The sequence below is a fragment of the Podarcis cretensis genome, assembly GCF_951804945.1.
Source record: "Podarcis cretensis genome assembly, chromosome: 9".
NCBI lineage: Eukaryota > Metazoa > Chordata > Lepidosauria > Squamata > Lacertidae > Podarcis > Podarcis cretensis.
In genome coordinates, this window is record NC_137178.1 from 5,773,141 (window position 1) to 5,791,140 (window position 18,000).

General features: G+C 44.9%; 1 protein-coding gene across 6 annotated transcripts in view; it reads left to right on the forward strand.

Moving 5' to 3' along the window:
• The window catches only part of SLC4A11 (solute carrier family 4 member 11), a 249,849-nt gene that overhangs the window by 173,202 nt on the left and 58,647 nt on the right, over positions 1-18,000 (forward strand). For all 6 annotated transcript variants that reach the window (XM_079990778.1, XM_079990781.1, XM_079990776.1 and 3 more), the window contains exon 7: positions 15,856-15,979. In XM_079990778.1, coding sequence (XP_079846904.1) covers positions 15,856-15,979 — 124 coding nt within the window. The remainder of the gene's footprint in view (positions 1-15,855; positions 15,980-18,000) is intronic.

The window sequence follows — 18,000 nt, forward strand, 5'->3', positions numbered from 1 at the left end:
CTTCTATTTTTAAGACCTTGCGGCCGGAAGTGTCTTGAATGTGTTGCGTCCCAACCATGGGCATTAACATAAACACATCGTCCCTCGTTGCTCTTCTGCGGGCGACACCTCGGACGCTGATTTGCTCTGTTTGAAAACGTGTTTTGTTATCGCCTCTGCTGTCAACAAAGGGCAGCCTGAGACAGAAAGAGGCCAAAACAGTGCCTAGTGAGAGGGTGGTATTAATTGATTAGAACACGCAAATGAGCAGAGGATGTCTTCTCTTGTGGCGTGAAAAATCAAAGCCACCCAAAAGGGAATCCATTAAAGTCTGATCCTTGCACCAGCAGCAGTTGAAGCACATACACAAACACACAAAATAAACTTTGCACCAAAGCTTTTCTTCCTAAGCCCATCTGTCAAATTCTGCAGCTGGCACACATTTCTTCAGACAACAGTCTGGATAGTATCTGCAAAAGCTGTCTTGCCAATATAGATGACTTCAACTTAGCACTCTCTGTCTCTCTGGCATTGCTCTCCACTTGAAATGTACAGTTGATTTTCTTTCGGAATATTCCCCTGAAATATGGCATTAAGATGCACTATGTGGGAAATTGTCCAAGAAATCACGGTTTATTTTTTTCTCTGTGAAGTGGCACATCCTGTGTATATCGAGCATTCATCCTTATTTGTTTGCTTCGGAGATTGGAAGACGTTGTTGGTGATTCCTTCAGCATTAGCGCTGCCTTCTTTGCAGGCAGTTTGGATGGAATTGTGTTATCACACACTTTCCTCGTGGGGCTAACTTTGAAGGTGACCCGGAAACTACAACTAATCCAGAATGCGGCAGCTAGACTGGTGACTGTGAGTGGCCGCCGAGACCACATAACACCGGTCTTGAAAGACCTAAATTGGCTCCCAGTACATTTCCGAGCATAATTCAAAGTGTTGGTGCTGACCTTGAAAGCCCTAAACGGCCTCGGCCCAGTATACCTGAAGGAGCGTCTCCACCCCCACCATTCTGCCTGGACGCTGAGGTCCAGCTCCGAGGGCCTTCTGGTGATTCCCTCACTACGAGAAGCAAAGCTACAGGGAACCAGACGGAGGGCCTTCTCGGTAGTGGCGCCCACCCTGTGGAACGCCCTCCCACCAGATTTCAAAGAGATAAACAACTACCTGACATTTAGAAGACATCTGAAGGCAGCCCTGTTCAGGGAAGTTTTTAATGTGTGATATTTTAATGTATTTTTAATCTTCGTTGGAAGCCTCCCAGAGTGGCTGGGGAGACCCAGCCAGATGGGCGGGGTACAAATAAATTATTATTATTATTATTATTATTATTATTATTATTATTATTATTGCAAAAAGTCCAACAATTTGGGGAAGTGGGTTACAGCACGGGCAGAAACCACGCTGAATCCGCCAGAGCCTGTCTTCCTATATTCAAATATATTTAATATGTGTTTCTCTTGATTATGGCACCACTGGCATTATACATTGAAAGTGGTATCATGCCACTTTAAAGAGTCATGGCTTTCTCCAAAGAATCCTGGATTGTGTAATTCTTTAAGAGTGCTGGGAGTTGTTCGGAGATACCTGTTTCTCCCCCTCCCCGCCACAAGCTGCAATTCCTGGTGTTCCCTGGGAAGAGAGGACTATTAAGCCAGTCTGAGCATAACTGCATCTGCAGAGGCATTTTCCCACCCACCTTCAAGTGTCACAATTTGATGGGTGTGATATTTTCTGCCTCCATGCATGGAGGAATTTCCATCTCCGGTACTCAGAGACTTATTGAGCTTAGAAGGCGGCAGTTGTCATCTTGACAGCTCCTGGGAGCTTGTCTGCAGAGCTCATTGGGCCTCCTCACGAACCTGCTTGCTCAGTGTGTTCGGGGGCTATTGAGTGTGCGCATGCAAAGAAGTGAAAATCAGCTCTGTGTCCTTCAATCAACCGAGATCTTGGTGGTTTTGTAGAGCTCCAACATGAGCTTCCTTTTGGCTATAACTTACAGAATCCTAGATACGTAGGGTTGGAAGAGGCACCCAAAGGTCAACTAGTCAGTGCAGAAATCTAAAGCATCCCTGACAGATGGCCATCCAACCTCCGTTTGCAAACCTCTCAGTGAAGGTCCACCACTTCTGAGGTCTCCCGTTCCTCCGTCAAACAGCTCCTCCCATCAGAAAGTTAGTCGGAATCTCCAAATCCATTGGTTGAGGTCCTCCCATCTGGAGCAGCAGAAAACAAGATTGCTCCATCTTCACATAGGACAGCCCTCCAGGTATTTGAAGATGGCAATCATATCACCTTCCAGTATTCTCCTGGCTAAACATTCCCAGGTCCCTCAACTGTTTGTCCCCTTGAACTTTTGATTTGTCTCCGGTCTTTGTACCAAATCACAAATCTGAGCCAAGAGGGTTAGAAGCTTTATAAGCAACAACCCGTGTGGCTGAACTCAGTGTTTCTCAAACTTGGGCTTCCACCTGTTGTTGGACTACAACTCCCATCATCCCTGACCACTGGTCCTGCTAGCTATGGATGATGGGAGTTGTAGTCCAACAACAGGAGGAGGCCCAAGTTTGAGAAACACTGTTGTAACTCCTTGGTGAGTGGTCTGCTGGATTCTTCTGGCTTTTGTGTGTGTTTGTTTAGGATTGGACTGTTTATGATTCCTCACAAGTGCTTGCTGGGGCTGATGGGACTTGTAGTCTAAAGCATCTGGATGGGACCAGGTTGGGGGTGGCTGGAGAGCCTCACTCCTGCAATATTCACTGCTGCTTGCTGGAGACCACATTTGCAAAGCTGAGGTTCTGAGAACCTTAGCACCCCACCGCTTGCGGCTGAGTAACCACTCAGTTGATTTCTTGCTTTTTGCAGCAGACAGACAACGGCGAACGCTTCTGTTTGTGCAATCGCGGCCCACGCTTTGCCCTGTAATAGGCGACAGTCCGGAATGCGCTTGTCTGCTTTATTATCATTATTATTATTCAGAAAACCCTACCCAATGCCAACTGGTGCGATGAACAGAGCTGCCTCCTTCTGTCACAGTTATTAGGCATTTGAAGGGCAGCGAAATCTTCCTCTTAATTCAATAAAGCCACAAAAATAGCCTTCGACTGAAACGCGGGCAATGATGCCGTACATTGGATTATTCCTCTAATCTGCAAATGAAGCTGTCCTCGCGGGAATCCGGAATGATCAGCGACACACAAACAGGCAACAGGTTTCCCCTTTTCAGAACAAGTATCGGAGTCGTCCGAGCCAGCAGCCTCAGCAGCTTTGCGGAGCAGAAAGAACTAAAGCTGGCAAGTGGCCACTCAGTTCCCTTAATGCGAACAATTCGTCTTCATATGACACATTTTCCCGCCCCCGAGCCTTGGGATGTGCTGAGGAGCAGTGAATTATTTCTGCGAGTGATTTAAAAGTAATTTTCTCCCTGGACTTGAGGCCACTTTTCTTTTGGTCTTCTGGGGCTTGAATTACTGTGGCGAATCCAGGTCATTATCATGCAGTATTTTAAAAAGGAACTTGCGTTTTACATCTAAGGCGCCTAAAGTGCCACAATTAATTAGAATTTTTTTAAAAAATAATATTTATTACTTTTAAACCTTACAAAAAAAGAAGAAAAGAAAAAAGAAAAAAGGCAAAAGAAATACAATACAATACAATACAATACAATATATAAACAATGCACAACACAACATTAACACATTAAACTAAACATAAAAAAATTAAAAAATATACATCATACCGTTTCAATGCCCTATCTTTCATTCCCTCGTTTCATCGACCTCCTCTCACCTCCCTTTTTGTATTCCACTTCTATTAATTATTTCAGCAATTCCTTTCCCTCTTTCTCTATTTTCTGTCGTCATAATTATCTTAACTTATTTTAACCTTATCTTCCATTAATACCATAATACTTATTTATACTTAACTCCTTCTAACCTTTCTACTAAAGCCATATAATTTCATTCCAACATTTTTCTAACACTCATTAATTTTACAATATTTCTATAAATAAACTTTAAACTTTTTCCAATCTTCTTCCACGGTCTCTTCTCCCTCACAATTAATTAGAAGTTGTACCCTGGAATTACTCAGCCAAGTGTTATTGATTTTCTTTTAGTTTTTTACCTCTACCCTTAAAGGGTTTTTTTTTAGCAGTTACTTATTTTCTGATTTTATCTTTTATTTTTATGTTGCGAACGGCCCTAAGATGTACGGATGGAGGGCGGTATACAAATCTAATGGTGCAGCAGCAGCAACAACAACTAATTTGCTGAGGTTGCTGAATATCTTCCTTTTTTCTTCTCAACTCTCTCCTGCCCTGCCAAACTAAGCATGCAGAACTTTCTGCTGAGGCGGTGATAGACAGCCTGTGGTCTTCCAGATGTTTTTGGACTACACATCCCAGCATCCCTGACCATTAGTCACGCTGACTCTGACAGATGGGAGTCCACTTTCACTTCGCTGCCTTTTGGCCACTTCCAGGCCAAATGTTGCTGAACCCTGTGCAGTTTGCTCAGTGTATCGATTCTCACTCTCTGCAAGCCTAGGAACCGTCTTGGCCTCCAGAGCAGGACTGCATAAGAAGAGTTCTGCTGAAGCCGAGCAAGAGTCCCTTTAGTCCAGCGGTTCTCAATCTGTGGGTCCCCAGATGTTGGACTACAACTCCCGTCATCCCTGAGCTCTGGCCTTGCTAGCTAGGGGTGATGGGAGTTGTAGCCCACAGGTAGAGAAAGGCTTGTTGTTTAGTCGTTTAGTCGTGTCCGACTCTTCGTGACTCCATGGACCAGAGCACGCCAGGCACTTCTGTCTCCCACTGCTTCCCGCAGTTTGGTCAAACTCATGCTGGTATCTTCGAGAACACTATCCAACCATCTCGTCCTCTGTTGTCCCCTTCTCCTTGTGCCCTCCATCTTTCCCAACATCAGGGTCTTTTCCAGGCTCTTCTCTTGAGGTGGCCAAAGTCTTGGAGTCTCAGCTTCAGGATCTGTCCTTCCAGTGAGCACTCAGGGCTGATTTCCTTTGGAATGGAGAGGTTTGATCTTCTTGCAGTCCATGGGACTCTCAAGAGTCTCTTCCAGCACCATAATTCAAAAGCATCAGTTCTTTGGCGATCAGCCTTCTTTATGGTCCAGCTCTCACTTCCATACATCACTACTGGGAAAACCATAGCTTTAACTATACGGACCTTTGTTGGCAAGGTGATGTCTCTGCTTTTTAAGATGCTGTAAAAAGGCTGCTTTAGTCCAATTCCCTGTTTAAAACAGTAGCCAATAAAGTGCTTCCAGGAGGGCAGGGCAGGAAAACAACAGACCTCTCACATCGCATGCCTCCAGGATTTTGTATTCTCAGCTATACTGCCTTTGCATCTGAAGGATCTACTTAGCTTTTGTTGATGGCCTTGCCGTCTGTGGCTCTTTCTGCTCCCCTTTCAGAGCCATCTAAAGTCCTAGTCCTTGACACATCTTGTGGCAGCGAGTTCTGTAAATCCTGCACTGCGTGCAATATTTTATCATGGCACGTTCCATAATTCCATACCCCGCAACTGTCCCATTTTGAGCGGGTACGACCCAGATCCCGGCTTCTGTTTGGATCCCAGAATGTCCCATTTAAGACTGGCACCCTCAGGCGAGTCAGCAGGGTCACGCCAGAGCCTGTTGACGGGCACCAGAGCGTCTTCTCGGATCGCTTTGGCGCGACCGTCAAAGGGTCGTGCAAAACCACCTCGCCGTTGGCACTATCTTTTCACGGTCGCCTTCCAGGAAGGCACTTTGGCCGCAGTGGCAGAGGAGAAGGCAGGAGAAGATTGGCGGGAGAGTAAGACAAGTCAAGTAACCTTGATTGGCATCACATAGGAACATTCAGAATAAATAGGCCAGTGCGATCTCGTCGCCATTCCAACAGTACAGTCATTTGCCAAAGGGAAGAAGTGGCGAGCAATCTGTTTCATCTTCATCACTTTGGCTCTCCAGCAAGGGCCAGGATCCTGCAGCGTACTTTGGCAACAAAAAATCAAATAGAGGAACTCAGCTACTGTCTTGGTGAGGTCCTAGTCGCGCCCCTGTAATAAGAAGCGTATAACCTCTGTCTCTGGTTTCCATGTTGGAATACATAGATGGTCTAGAAATTGTTGGCGAAGATCATCATACATTTTACATTTAAGGGCCATGCGAGCTAGAGTTTCCACCAGGTGGGCATCGCATGGGCAGATCCTATCTCCTTCTGCCATACCCGCAAACCTACCCCAAAGGAGGTTAGAAGGATTAGAATTGAACCTAGCCAGCGAAAAAGCCCTTCTTTCTTGCGGGTTAAACAAAAATTGTAAGTCATTGGGCAGGCGGGCAAGGGAGCGGGTGTGCGGCCATGAGCGGGCGCACGATGGCAGCGGGATGGTGTGAGGGTGCTGGTCCCAATTTGCTCTCCCAAAATTTGGGGAGGGCATGTGATTCTGCAGCAGCATCACATAAAGGCAGAGAACCATTCCTGGGTTTTCCCCCCTTGCTAAGTGGAAAATAACTTGCTTTGAGAGCAAAAAACCTGTCTGGGTCACTGACTCTGGACTAAGCAAACCAGGCCTCGCTTGGATCACGTCCGATGCAATATGGTTTCAGTCTGTGGTTGTTGTTTTTCACTCTCGGCATGAGGAAGTTTTTTTTTGTGGTTCAGGTATGTGGTGTTCCCTTTGTTGCCATGTGTTTGGATGACATTTTGGCAGGACAACGAATGACGTCACTGCGTCATTGTTGGGGATTGTTGTCTCCTGTAAAAAGCCCACTAGGAAAACTGCACACTCTTGAGAATCTGTTTGGGGCTTTTGGCTCTAGCAGTGGATACTTTATTTTCAGATGTTGTTTTCCCTGTTCTTGCCCATAATATATATATATTTTTAAGCACCTGCATCCCTTTGTCCCAATCGGCTGAGCCTCCTAGCCCGCCCTTTCAGCAATATCCTGGCTAGCTTGGTCATCTGAAAAAGAGCTAGTAAAAGAGTCTGTGTTCCCTCTGCCAAAGCCCTGAGCCTACCAGCACCATTGTAGATCGCTCTGTTCTGTTAAACCAGCATCACCAGCAGTCTGTAGATTCAATCATTGATGGCAGAACTCAAAAAAGCTGAGCTTGACCAATAAGCTGCACTTCTCCCATTTGGGCCTGCCTGTGCTACGAAATCTTCCAAACATGCCTTTCTCTCAATCCTGTCAACATCTGAAGTGTGTTTAGCAGAACTCGAAAGAAGGGCCTTTTCGGTGGCTGCCCCAGGATTCTGTTGAGTCGTAGGGAGCCACCTCTCTCCTCCTGCCAACACACAGAGGCATTTTTATTTAGACAGTTCTTTGGCCCGTCTAATCAGGTTCGTTTTTTGCTGCTGTGTTTTGTTTTGTTTTGTTTATTTTTTACATTTTTATTGCTTTTTTAATATATCATTTCCAACAATCATTTAACATACATTCTTATCTTACACAATTTTTTAGACTTCCGTCGACTACCTCTGAAGATTTTCCATTCTTTATCCCTTAATCTGCATTTCTTAAATTCTCTATTACTTTTAATTGTCCTTAACTAATAATTCTCTTCATTGTCTTCCCTGCAATATTTCGCATAATCCTCCTTACAAAACTTCTTGCAGTCCTACTAGCATAATCTGTTTATTACAATTGCTTTTCAAATAATTCAGATATTTACTGCAGTCCTCTAAGAATCCCTGGTCCGACAGGCTTCGAATCCTTGTCTAATTCTGCATAGTCCAATTGTTGCTACATTTTAATAGGACTTCAACCTGACCTCTGTTTTACAGCTGTCCTGTTTTATTCAATCCCCCGACTGTTTTTTATTGGCTCCTGTTTAATGTATATGTTGTGATCTGCACTTATTTTTTCATTACTGTTTTTTTTTGGGGGGGGGGGTTTGTGTGTTTTTTTTGCAGAGTGCAATGCATGGGAAGGCAGGGTGTCAATGTGGTATTTAGACAGATAAATTAAGAACCAGCATGGGGTAGTGGGCAGTTTTTGATTTAGACCAGACGGACCTGAGTTCAAATCCTGGGTCTGCCGTGGAACTTACATGGGTGACTTTGGCCAACGTACCTCTGCCAAGGATCCTTCCTCTTGGTATTTTAAACATGATTCATCTGATCAAAGTAGTCTTGGCTTAAACCTCCGACCAGACGAGAACTTCCCATGACAACGTCAGAGCCAACAAACAGAGATCCTGACCTACAATTAGGGGTGGGGGCAGAATCTGCCAATCTCGGATTCCAAAGCAGACTCCCCTCATCCAATCCCGGTGAATCAAGACCCAAATCAGATCAGGGAAACCCAGCCAGATGGGAGGGGCATAAATAATAAAATTATTTAAAAATTATAAATTATTACGGGTCCACTCCAGAACCGGCAGAACCCAGGTAATTATTGGGAGAAGCCACGTTTTTGCCTCTTATACAATTGTCCCTAAGAGTGATGGGTTGCTACCTGGGGGACTTGCTCCATCGCATTCAAAGTGTGCAGTGGCAAGGAGTCCCATAGGCTAACCGCTGCAGGCCGGTCGTATTCAATGTTTTTACAAGTTTAAAGGGCAGGTATCCCTTTCTGAAGGCTCAGGCCAGCAGTGCAGCCGTTGGACTGCCTTGTAAGTCTTCTTTAAAGGATTTTCCATTTAAAAATCTTTGCGGAACTGGGATGGACCAGGCAGTCCCATTGCTTCTTACAATGCAGTCATCAATGTTGATGTACAGAACAAGGTTCTTGTGAGGATACAGTTAGGTAGCCCTCTGTGTCTGCCACCCTGAGAAGCAGAAAGAACAGCAAACATGAACAGTTATTATTATTATTATTATTATTATTATTATTATTATTATTTAGCATTCATACTCATGATTCTAGATAGCACCTGGGTATGTAATCAAACCATTGTTCCTTATCACTGGGGGTGATGCATTTCAGCTTCATTGCCATGGCAAAGGTAATTAATTACTTTTCCTCGTTGGAACTCCCTTAGTTATATATTGTCTTCTAATGATGCCATTCCAAAAACTGGACCCCCCTCCCATTTAAAATCAGGGTGGCACTAAAAATATAATTGAAGTATTTATTCCCAGCACTGGTGAGCTTGCTTCAGTCACAGAGATCTTGTGAGTTTATAAACTGTTAAGGCATAAACACTCAGGTCAGCTGTCGGTTGCTGGTTTTTTACATGCACACGCACATTTTCCCTTTTCTCCCATATGCCTTAAAAAAACCCCCAAACCCTTAACTTTTGATTTTGCCTCACAACCAGGTGATGCCTTAAGTGTCTTGAGGCAGCTGTCTGCCGAAAAGATCTCCAGGCTTCCCTTCGGTGTGCTTTGATTGGGCCAAGATGGTTGGCAAGATAATCATCGTCAGCTGTTTGTAACATTGTCATGGGGAATTTTTGGAGGTCAAGACAATGGCCCTATGATCCATCCCAGAGCACGCCAGGCACTCCTGTCTTCCACTGCCTCCCGCAGTTTGGTCAAACTCATGCTGGTAGCTTCAAGAACACTGTCCAACCATCTCATCCTCTGTCGTCCCCTTCTCCTTGTGCCCTCCATCTTTCCCAACATCAGGGTCTTTTCCAGGGAGTCTTCTCTTCTCATGAGGTGGCCAAAGTCTTGGAGCCTCAACTTCACAATATGTCCTTCCAGTGAGAACTCAGGGCTCATTTCCTTCAGAATGGAGAGGTCTGATCATCTTGCAGTCCATGGGACTCTCAAGGGTCTCCTCCAGCACCAGAATTCAAAAGCATCCATTCTTCGGCTATCAGCCTTCTTTATGGTCCAGCTCTCACTTCCATACATCACTACTGGGAAAACCATGGCTTTAACTATACGGACCTTTGTTGGCAAGGTGATGTCTCTGCTTTTTAAGATGTGTCTAGGTTTGTCATTGCTTTTCTCCCAAGAAGCAGGCGTCTTTTAATTTCGCGACTGCTGTCACCATCTGCAGGGATCACGGAGCCCAAGAAAGTAAAATCTCTCACTGCCTCCATTTCTTCCCCTTCTGTTTGCCAGGAGGTGATGGGCCCAGTGGCCATGATCTTCGACTGGTTTCCTAGTGGACCACATTCAGAGCCTTTAAATCAGGGGTTGAGGAAGCTATAGTCCTCCGGATGCTATTGAATTACAACTCCCATCGTTGTCCCAGTCCATGAGAATTGGAGACTATTGGAGGGCCCCAGGTTCCTCACCTGTGCTTTAGAGACTTTATTTTAATGGTAGGGGAGCCTTTCCATTCTGTTTGGTAGTGCCTGCCTCTTGGGGAGGGTCTACTCTGCAGTAGGGCATGTAGAGGAGCCCCTCGTCGAGTCAAACATAAAGAAAGCAAGTGAGGTGTGCTTAAACACAATCATAAAACTAGTACAGAAATCTTTCCTTTTTATTCCCTCCGCCTCTCTCAAGCTTCCAGAATTTTAACCTTTAAGGGTGAAAAGGGTTGCTCACTGAACACACAGAACAAAATGGCAAATTGCAAATAGTACATTAGCTCCTCACCTCTCGGTTCGCTCGCCGGCTCTGCTGATGAATATGTATGAGAGTAAAATGATCTGCGAAGCTAGATGACTTAACACCCAAATAGTCCTAGGAACTGAACAGCCTATTTATCTGGAGCGTTCCATGGCAATAAATATGAATTTACACAAGAGGGTGTGAGTGCAATTAAATCTAAGCACACTGACGACTCCGGGGAATTGAAATTAGCTTCTTGGAGCAAATCATATTCAAGTTCTGTTTGTTTAGCTCAATGGAGGGATGTCATAGAAGGTTTTCCACCTGCACTGACGCATCTCCAGGCTTTCAAATGAGTTTATACAAGCCATTTTATGTAGTACTTATTTGTCACCTAGCGTGGAGCTGTAGCCAATCCCAGTTCTTGCTCTTTCTTTCGCTGGCTTATAAATTGTATTTTTGCATGTGTGATCTTGCTCTGACTGACAAATCGTTATAGACAAATCAGCTGATTCTGCAAGAAGGTACAGAGAATGCTTTGCATTATTGGGGGGAACCAATCTGTCAATGCTCTTCAGCCAACCAGGGAACGCAGAGCAAGATCTCAGGTGTTGAGTGGAAATGGCAAGGATGAATGTGCAACAGGAGAAGGAAGGGCTTCATGGTAAAACCAGCAACTTTAATGGAGCTCAGAAATGAACAGGTGACCTATGCAGGTCACCTAGGACCAGAGTGGTTTGATCTTTTCACAGGAATGGGAGAGAAATACCATTCCATTGACTTGTAAGGGCGAACCCACCTAATTTGTACTTCCTGAAATAATGAACCCGAAAAACAGGCATCCTTTGAAAATTGCACATTGCTGAATTTTGCAGTGGGCTTCTCCAACCAAATAGTGTGCATGAAAATGTACTGCGTTAGGGGAAATTCCATACAAACCCCCCTCCCCCAGGAGAAATTCACATGCTGGTGAATTTTCACTCTTTTTTTAAAAAAAGATCACAACTTGATGTGGAAAACGGGACTTAAAGTTGGAAAAATGAGAAACTGGGAGAAACATAGGCAGATTCCCTCTCTGCTCATCCCATCATAGGCAATCGGTTGATGGCAACATTGTGGATCAGTTAAGAACATGGGACAAGCCGGCTGGATCAGGCCAAGGACATATCTGAAGGCAGCCCTGTTTAGGGAAGTTTTTAATGTTTAATCTTGTATTGTGTTTTTAATATTTGGTTGGGAGCCGCCCAGAGTGGCTGGGGAAACCCAGCCAGATGGGTGGGGTATAAATATATTTATTTATTTATTTATTTATTTATTTATTTATTTATTTATTTTCTATCTGGTCCAGCATCCTATTCTCACATTGAACACTCAGATGCCTCTTGGAAACCTGAAAGAAAGCCTCTTGAATCTGGGAGAGCTCTCTGTTCCTGAAGCTGAGGTTTTTGGGTGCTTTTCATTATTGGAAATCACTTTTCCAATTTTTGTGATTCAGCCACAGAACATGTTTTATCAAGAATAATTATTTAATAATAATAATAATAATAATAATAATAATAATAATAATTTATTTATACCCCGCCCTCCCCGGCCAGAGCCAGGCTTTGGGGCTAGCACCAGTAAAATTACAATAAAAATATAATGGGGGCGACGATGACAAAAACCAATTTATTAAAATACGGGTTAAAATACAATTGAAAATGCAGCCTCATTGTAAAACTAGCCCATAGATCAAAACCATAAGGGAAAGAAAACATAAGGGTCAGACTGAGTCCAAGCCAAAGGCCAGGCGGAACAGCTCTGGCTTGCGGGCCCTGCGGAAAGATGTCAAGTCCCGCAGGGCCCTAGTCTCTTGTGACAGAGCGTTCCACCAAGTCGGGGCCAGTACTGAAAAGGCCCTGGCCCTAGTTGAGACCAATCTAACCACCTTGCAACTTGGGACCTCCAAAGTGTTGTCATTTGTGAACCTTAAGGTCCTCCGCGAGGCATACCAGGAGAGGCGGTCCTGTAGGTACGTGGGTCCTAGGCCGCATAGGGCTTTAAAGGTCAAAACCAGCACCTTAAACCTGACCCTGTACTCCACCGGGAGCCAGTGCAGTTGGTAAAGCACTGGATGAATGTGATCCCACGGCAAGCATTGGAGGAGAGTCTTGCACCTTTTTCCCTGCAAGAAAGAGGCGCAGTCTAACCTTGTAATAATAATAATAATAATAATAATAATAATAATAATAATAATTTATTTATACCCCGCCCATCCGGCTGGGTTTCCCCAGCCACTCTGTGGCTTCCAACAAAACACCAAAATACAATAACCTATTAAACATTAAAAGCTTCCCAATACAGAGCTGCCTTCAGATGTCTTCTAAAAGTTTGGTAGTTATTTTTCTCTTTGACATCTGGTGGGAGGGCGTTCCACAGGGCAGGTGCCACTACCGAGAAGGCTCTCTCTCTCTGGTTCCCTGTAACTTGGCTCCTTACAGTGAGGGAACCGCCAGAAGGCCCTCAGCACTGGACCTCAGTGTCTGGGCAGAACGATGGAGGTGGAGACGCTCCTTCAGGTATACTGGACCAGATGGAGCTGATAAACAGCTGCCCTGGACACAGAATTAACCTGAGCCTCCCTGGACAACTGTGAGTCCAAAATGACTCCCAGGCTGCACACCTGGTCCTTCAGGGGCACAGTTACCCCATTATTTGATTATTGTTAGCCGCCCTGAGCCCGGCTTCGGCTGGGGAGGGCGGGATATAAATAAAATTTATTATTATTATTTATTATTCAGGACCAGGGAGTCCTCCACACCCGCCCGCCTCCTGTCCCCCCAAAACAGTACTTCTGTCTTGTCAGGATTCAACCTCAATCTGTTAGCCGTTCTGCCTGGACACTGGGAAGCCCCCTCTGAGTGTATTTTTGTTGGCGAGAAGATATCAAGACTAGGAGAGATTTGGCATTTCTCTTGGGAGGACGGGTCATTTAGAAAGTTGGGTCAGAAAGAAAGAAGGCAGCGGAGACAGGCCGTGCAAGAGAAATGGAATATCTTTTATGCCTGAGAAACTCTCTAACCGTCCTCAGCAACATAATGGAAATGAGCCTCCCTTTGTTACGGTTCGCGGGCGGCTTTCATTTGCATGACTTAACTATCAAGGTGTCGATCAGAAAGGGGCCTCCTTCAGCATTTGGAAACTCTCATATGGATTCACTTACGTGCTAACCAATGGCACCTGGGTGGAAGGAATTAATTCAGCTCTGGCAGACTTCGTCTGAGACTCAGGGAATCTTGCTCTGAGCAATTCGGCTCAGGATGTTTACGGAGGTGTTGATAAAGAAAAATGTGTGCGGGGAAAAGGAAGTGCAAGTTTTGGTCCAGATCCTGGTGGAGCCCCATCCAACTCCTTTAATCAGTGGCCATTCTTTGATTGGCTGGCTAATGCCTCACATTTGAAGAAAGGATGCATGTGTTTTCAGACTGAGGGCGGGGGGCAGGCGAGGGGAGATGGCTCTTGAGAGATGTTGTATCCGCCAAGAGTGGCTGGGGGGCCCAACCAGATGGGTGGAGTGGTGTTGTTGTTTAGTCATTTAGTCGTGTCTGACTCTTCGTGACCCCGGCACTTCGTGACGCCAGGCACTCCTGTCTTCTACTGCCTCCCGCAGTTTGGTCAAATTCAAGCTTCGAGAACACTATCCAACCATCTCGTCCTCTGTCGTCCCCTTCTCCTTGTGCCCCCCATCTTTCCCAACATCAGGGTCTTTTCCAGAGAGTCTTCTCTTCTCATGAGGTGGCCAAAGTCTTGGAGCCTCAGCTTCAGGATCTGTCCTTCCAATGAGCACTCAGGGCTGATTTCCTTCAGAATGGAGAGGTTTGATCTTCTTGCAGTCGTGGGACTCTCAAGAGTCTCCTCCAGCACCAGAATTCAAAAGCATCCATTCTTCGGCGATCAGCCTTCTTTATGGTCCAGCTCTCACTTCCATACATCATTACTGGGAAAACCATAGCTTTAACTATATGGATTTTTGTTGGCAAGGAGGTGTCTCTGCTTTTTAAGATGCTTTTTAAGATGGGTGGGGTATAAGTAATAAATTATTATTATTATTATTATTATTATTATTATTATTATTATTACTCTGGACCTTCTTCATAGGAAGGGAAGGGGGGATCCACGAAATGGTCTTACGCCTTTGTTGCTCAGTTTAATGTCATGGATAAAAAAGGTAAAGGACCCCAGACAGTTAAGTCCAGTTTCCTTGAGGAAGGGGAGAAAGAAGGCTAATAAGAGGTTTGGCTTGGGGATAACACAAGTGGCTGGGGCGGAGGCAAGGCCAGGGAGAGAGATCTAAGGGGCTGCGTTTGTTCCCTTGGCCTGAGGCTCCTCACCTCTGCATTAAAGAGATGGCCCATTTGGTGGCCAACCCAGCTCGAGTGATTGGCCCCTTTACCCATCCCTCTAAGGTTAAACACTCAGATTTTTGCTAGCAGAAAACAACAACAGTTCGTTACCAACTCAGTTAGACCTAAGTCTTTTCTTTGGTGTCAATATAAAAAAAGGTAAAGGACCTCTAACAGTTAAGTCCAGTCGTGGCCGACTCTGGGGTTGCGGCTCTCATCTCACTTTATTGGCCGAGGGAGCCAGCATACAGCTTCCGGGTCATGTGGCCAGCAGGACTAAGCCGCTTCTGGCGAACCAGAGCAGCACACGGAAATGCTGTTTACCTTTCTGCTGGAGCGGTACCTATTTATCTACTTGCACTTTGACGTGCTTCCGAATGTCATTGCTAGAACAGGCATATATTTTTCTTTGTTTGCTTGTTAATTGGATAGATGGGCACCTAGCACTTAATGTATCGTTCCTACCCCAGCATTATTCCACTCAAATGCCAAAATCTGTCATTTAAAACCTTACAGAAATCTTAAAAAAACAACTTTAAAAGGTGGGGAACCTTGGGCCTGTCAGATGTTGCTGAACTACAACGCCCAGCATCCCTTGCAAGCATGGCCAGTGGCCAGGGATGATGGGAGCTGCAGTTCAGCTGCATCTGGAGGGCCACTGGATTTAACACACTATCCTCATAGGTGCCTGCACATCTTTCGCGCCTCAAAGTTACTAGTCCACATGCGTTCCTCCATCGGTCGTCTGTGATAGCAGCAGTGGCGTAGCGTGGGTTGTCAGCACCCGGGGCAAGGTAAGTAATTTGCGCCCCCTAACCCGGTAGGGGCAGAGAGCTGCGAGTGCAAGCGCGCCCGCCCCAGATGTTGCGCCCGGTGCAGCCGGCCCCCCCTGCACCCCCCACGCTACGCCACTGGATAGCAGAGTCCTACTGCCCCTCCTTAGGAACCTGATTTCCTTCTTTGAAGGCAACGGTCTGCTGCCCTGTGCATTGCTTCGACTACTGATAATATTCTTCTCTTTTTTGACAGTTGCACTATAAAATCCCTTCAGCGTCGCCATGTTTGCATCAGCCGCCTCGAAAGGCCTCAGAACTGGGGGGAGAACTCCTGTGAAGTGCGATTCGTCATTCTGGTCCTTGCACCTCCGAAAATGGTAGGGTTGAGCTCCTCCTCCATTTTATTTTTGGAATCCTGCTAAAACAGAAGGCCGGACATTGTTTTTCTTTAAAACAGGATTAAAAATAATAATAAATCCTGTGCCTTTCCTCTTATCCCTTGACATGCCATTATAATAGAATATAAGAATATGTATGGTATTATATATATATATATATATATATATATATATATATATATAATGTTGCAAGCAGCTGGGATCTGAACATCAAAACCCCACAAACAAAGAGAATTGCATCCACTAGTTATATCATAGACATGAACAAATTGTAAGTGACCGAACTTAGATACTCATTGTGAGGGAAATCAAATCAACCTAAATATAACTAAACCAAACATGTTTCATCATCATCATCATCATCATCATCATCATCATCATCATATATTATTTATACCCCACCCATCTGGCTGGGTTTCCCCAGCCACTCTGGGAAGCTTCCAACAAATGATTAAAAATACATATAAATACATTATTATGGTTGAAACACGTTTGGCATAGTTATTTGGGCCAATCTGACTATTTCAAATGAGCGTTCATGATACAGAGTTGTTTTATGTACTTCGTTCATGCTATTCTATTTTGTGGAATTTTGATATTCAAATGCCAATTTAGGCTTTTATACATGTTTGTGTGGGGACGTATTTTCTTTTTGATGGGCTGGGTTTGTGCATAATATTTATCTGTTTTCCCAAAACAGCAATGGGGAACTTCCCATATGTTCCTGGACTACAATTCCCATCATCTCTGGCTATCAGCCATGCTAGCTGTGGCTGATGGCAGTTGGATTCCAAAAACAACTGCAAGGCCCCAGGCTTCTCATCCTTCTTGTAAAATGTCCAAGACCAACACAAACCATTCCATAAGCCCATTGAAGTGGGATTTTGTTTAAAATCACTCCTAAACACAGAATACAGTGCAATGCAACAGAATACAGCATAGGAGCTAAGCAGCTTGGGATCAAGTTCTCTTTCTTCCATGTAAACTTGCCTTTTCATTGAGATCATGGGATCAGGTCTTCCTGGCTCTCTTACAGCGTGCACAAATCCATTCTGCAGCAACCAGGAGGAGGGCCTTTTCTGTAGTGGCCTCCTGCCTTTGGCCTTGGCTCCCTTCTCCCACCCCAACGTAAGACAACCACCAATCTTGACTGGTTTTGGATTAAAGACCCATCTATATTTGCCCAAGTGTTTGCTGGTGGCTGATACCAAGTTTGCAGTACAGTGGTACCTCGATTTATGAACTTAATCCTTTCTGGAAGTCCGTTTTTAAACCAAAGCTGTTCTTAAACTGAGGTGCGCTTTCCCTAATGAGGCCTTCCACCGTTCGGCTTCCATTCTTAGACCGAAGTAAAGTTCACAAACTGGGACACTACTTCCGGTTTTGCGGAGTTCATAAACCAAATATTTCGTAAACAGGGCTGTTCTTAAACCGAGGTACAACTATATTTGTTTTAGCAGCTGTCTGTTTTATGGTTCTAATGTGCTTTTATGTCGATTGGATTATATTATCTTCAAACCAACCTGGAATTTGATGCCACCCTTCTGTCCTAAATGAATGAAATAATAAAACAGTACTCCTGATTTACAGCTAGATGTGAGGACCACTATATTAGAGGGTGCCAGACAAATTTGTGGAAGAGAAGTCTTATCAATTGCCGCCTTTCATTATGGATACAGTGGTGCCTTGCAAGACGAAATTAATCCGTTCCGCGAGTCTCTTCGTCTTGCGTTTTTTTCGTCTTGCGAAGCACGGCTATTAGCGGCTTAGCGGCTATTAACGGCTTAGCGGCTTTAAGAAAAAGGAAACAAACTCGCAAGAACTTGCAAGACGTTTCGTCTTGTGAAGCAAGCCCATAGGGAAATTCGTCTTGCGGAATGACTCAAAAAACGGAAAAAGCGCCAAACAACGCCCACTGGACGAGGCGGAGGGGCAGAGCAAGGGGGGCGAGGGTAGAGACATTCATTCCCCAGTTTTTTCAATCCAGTGATCAATAAGGA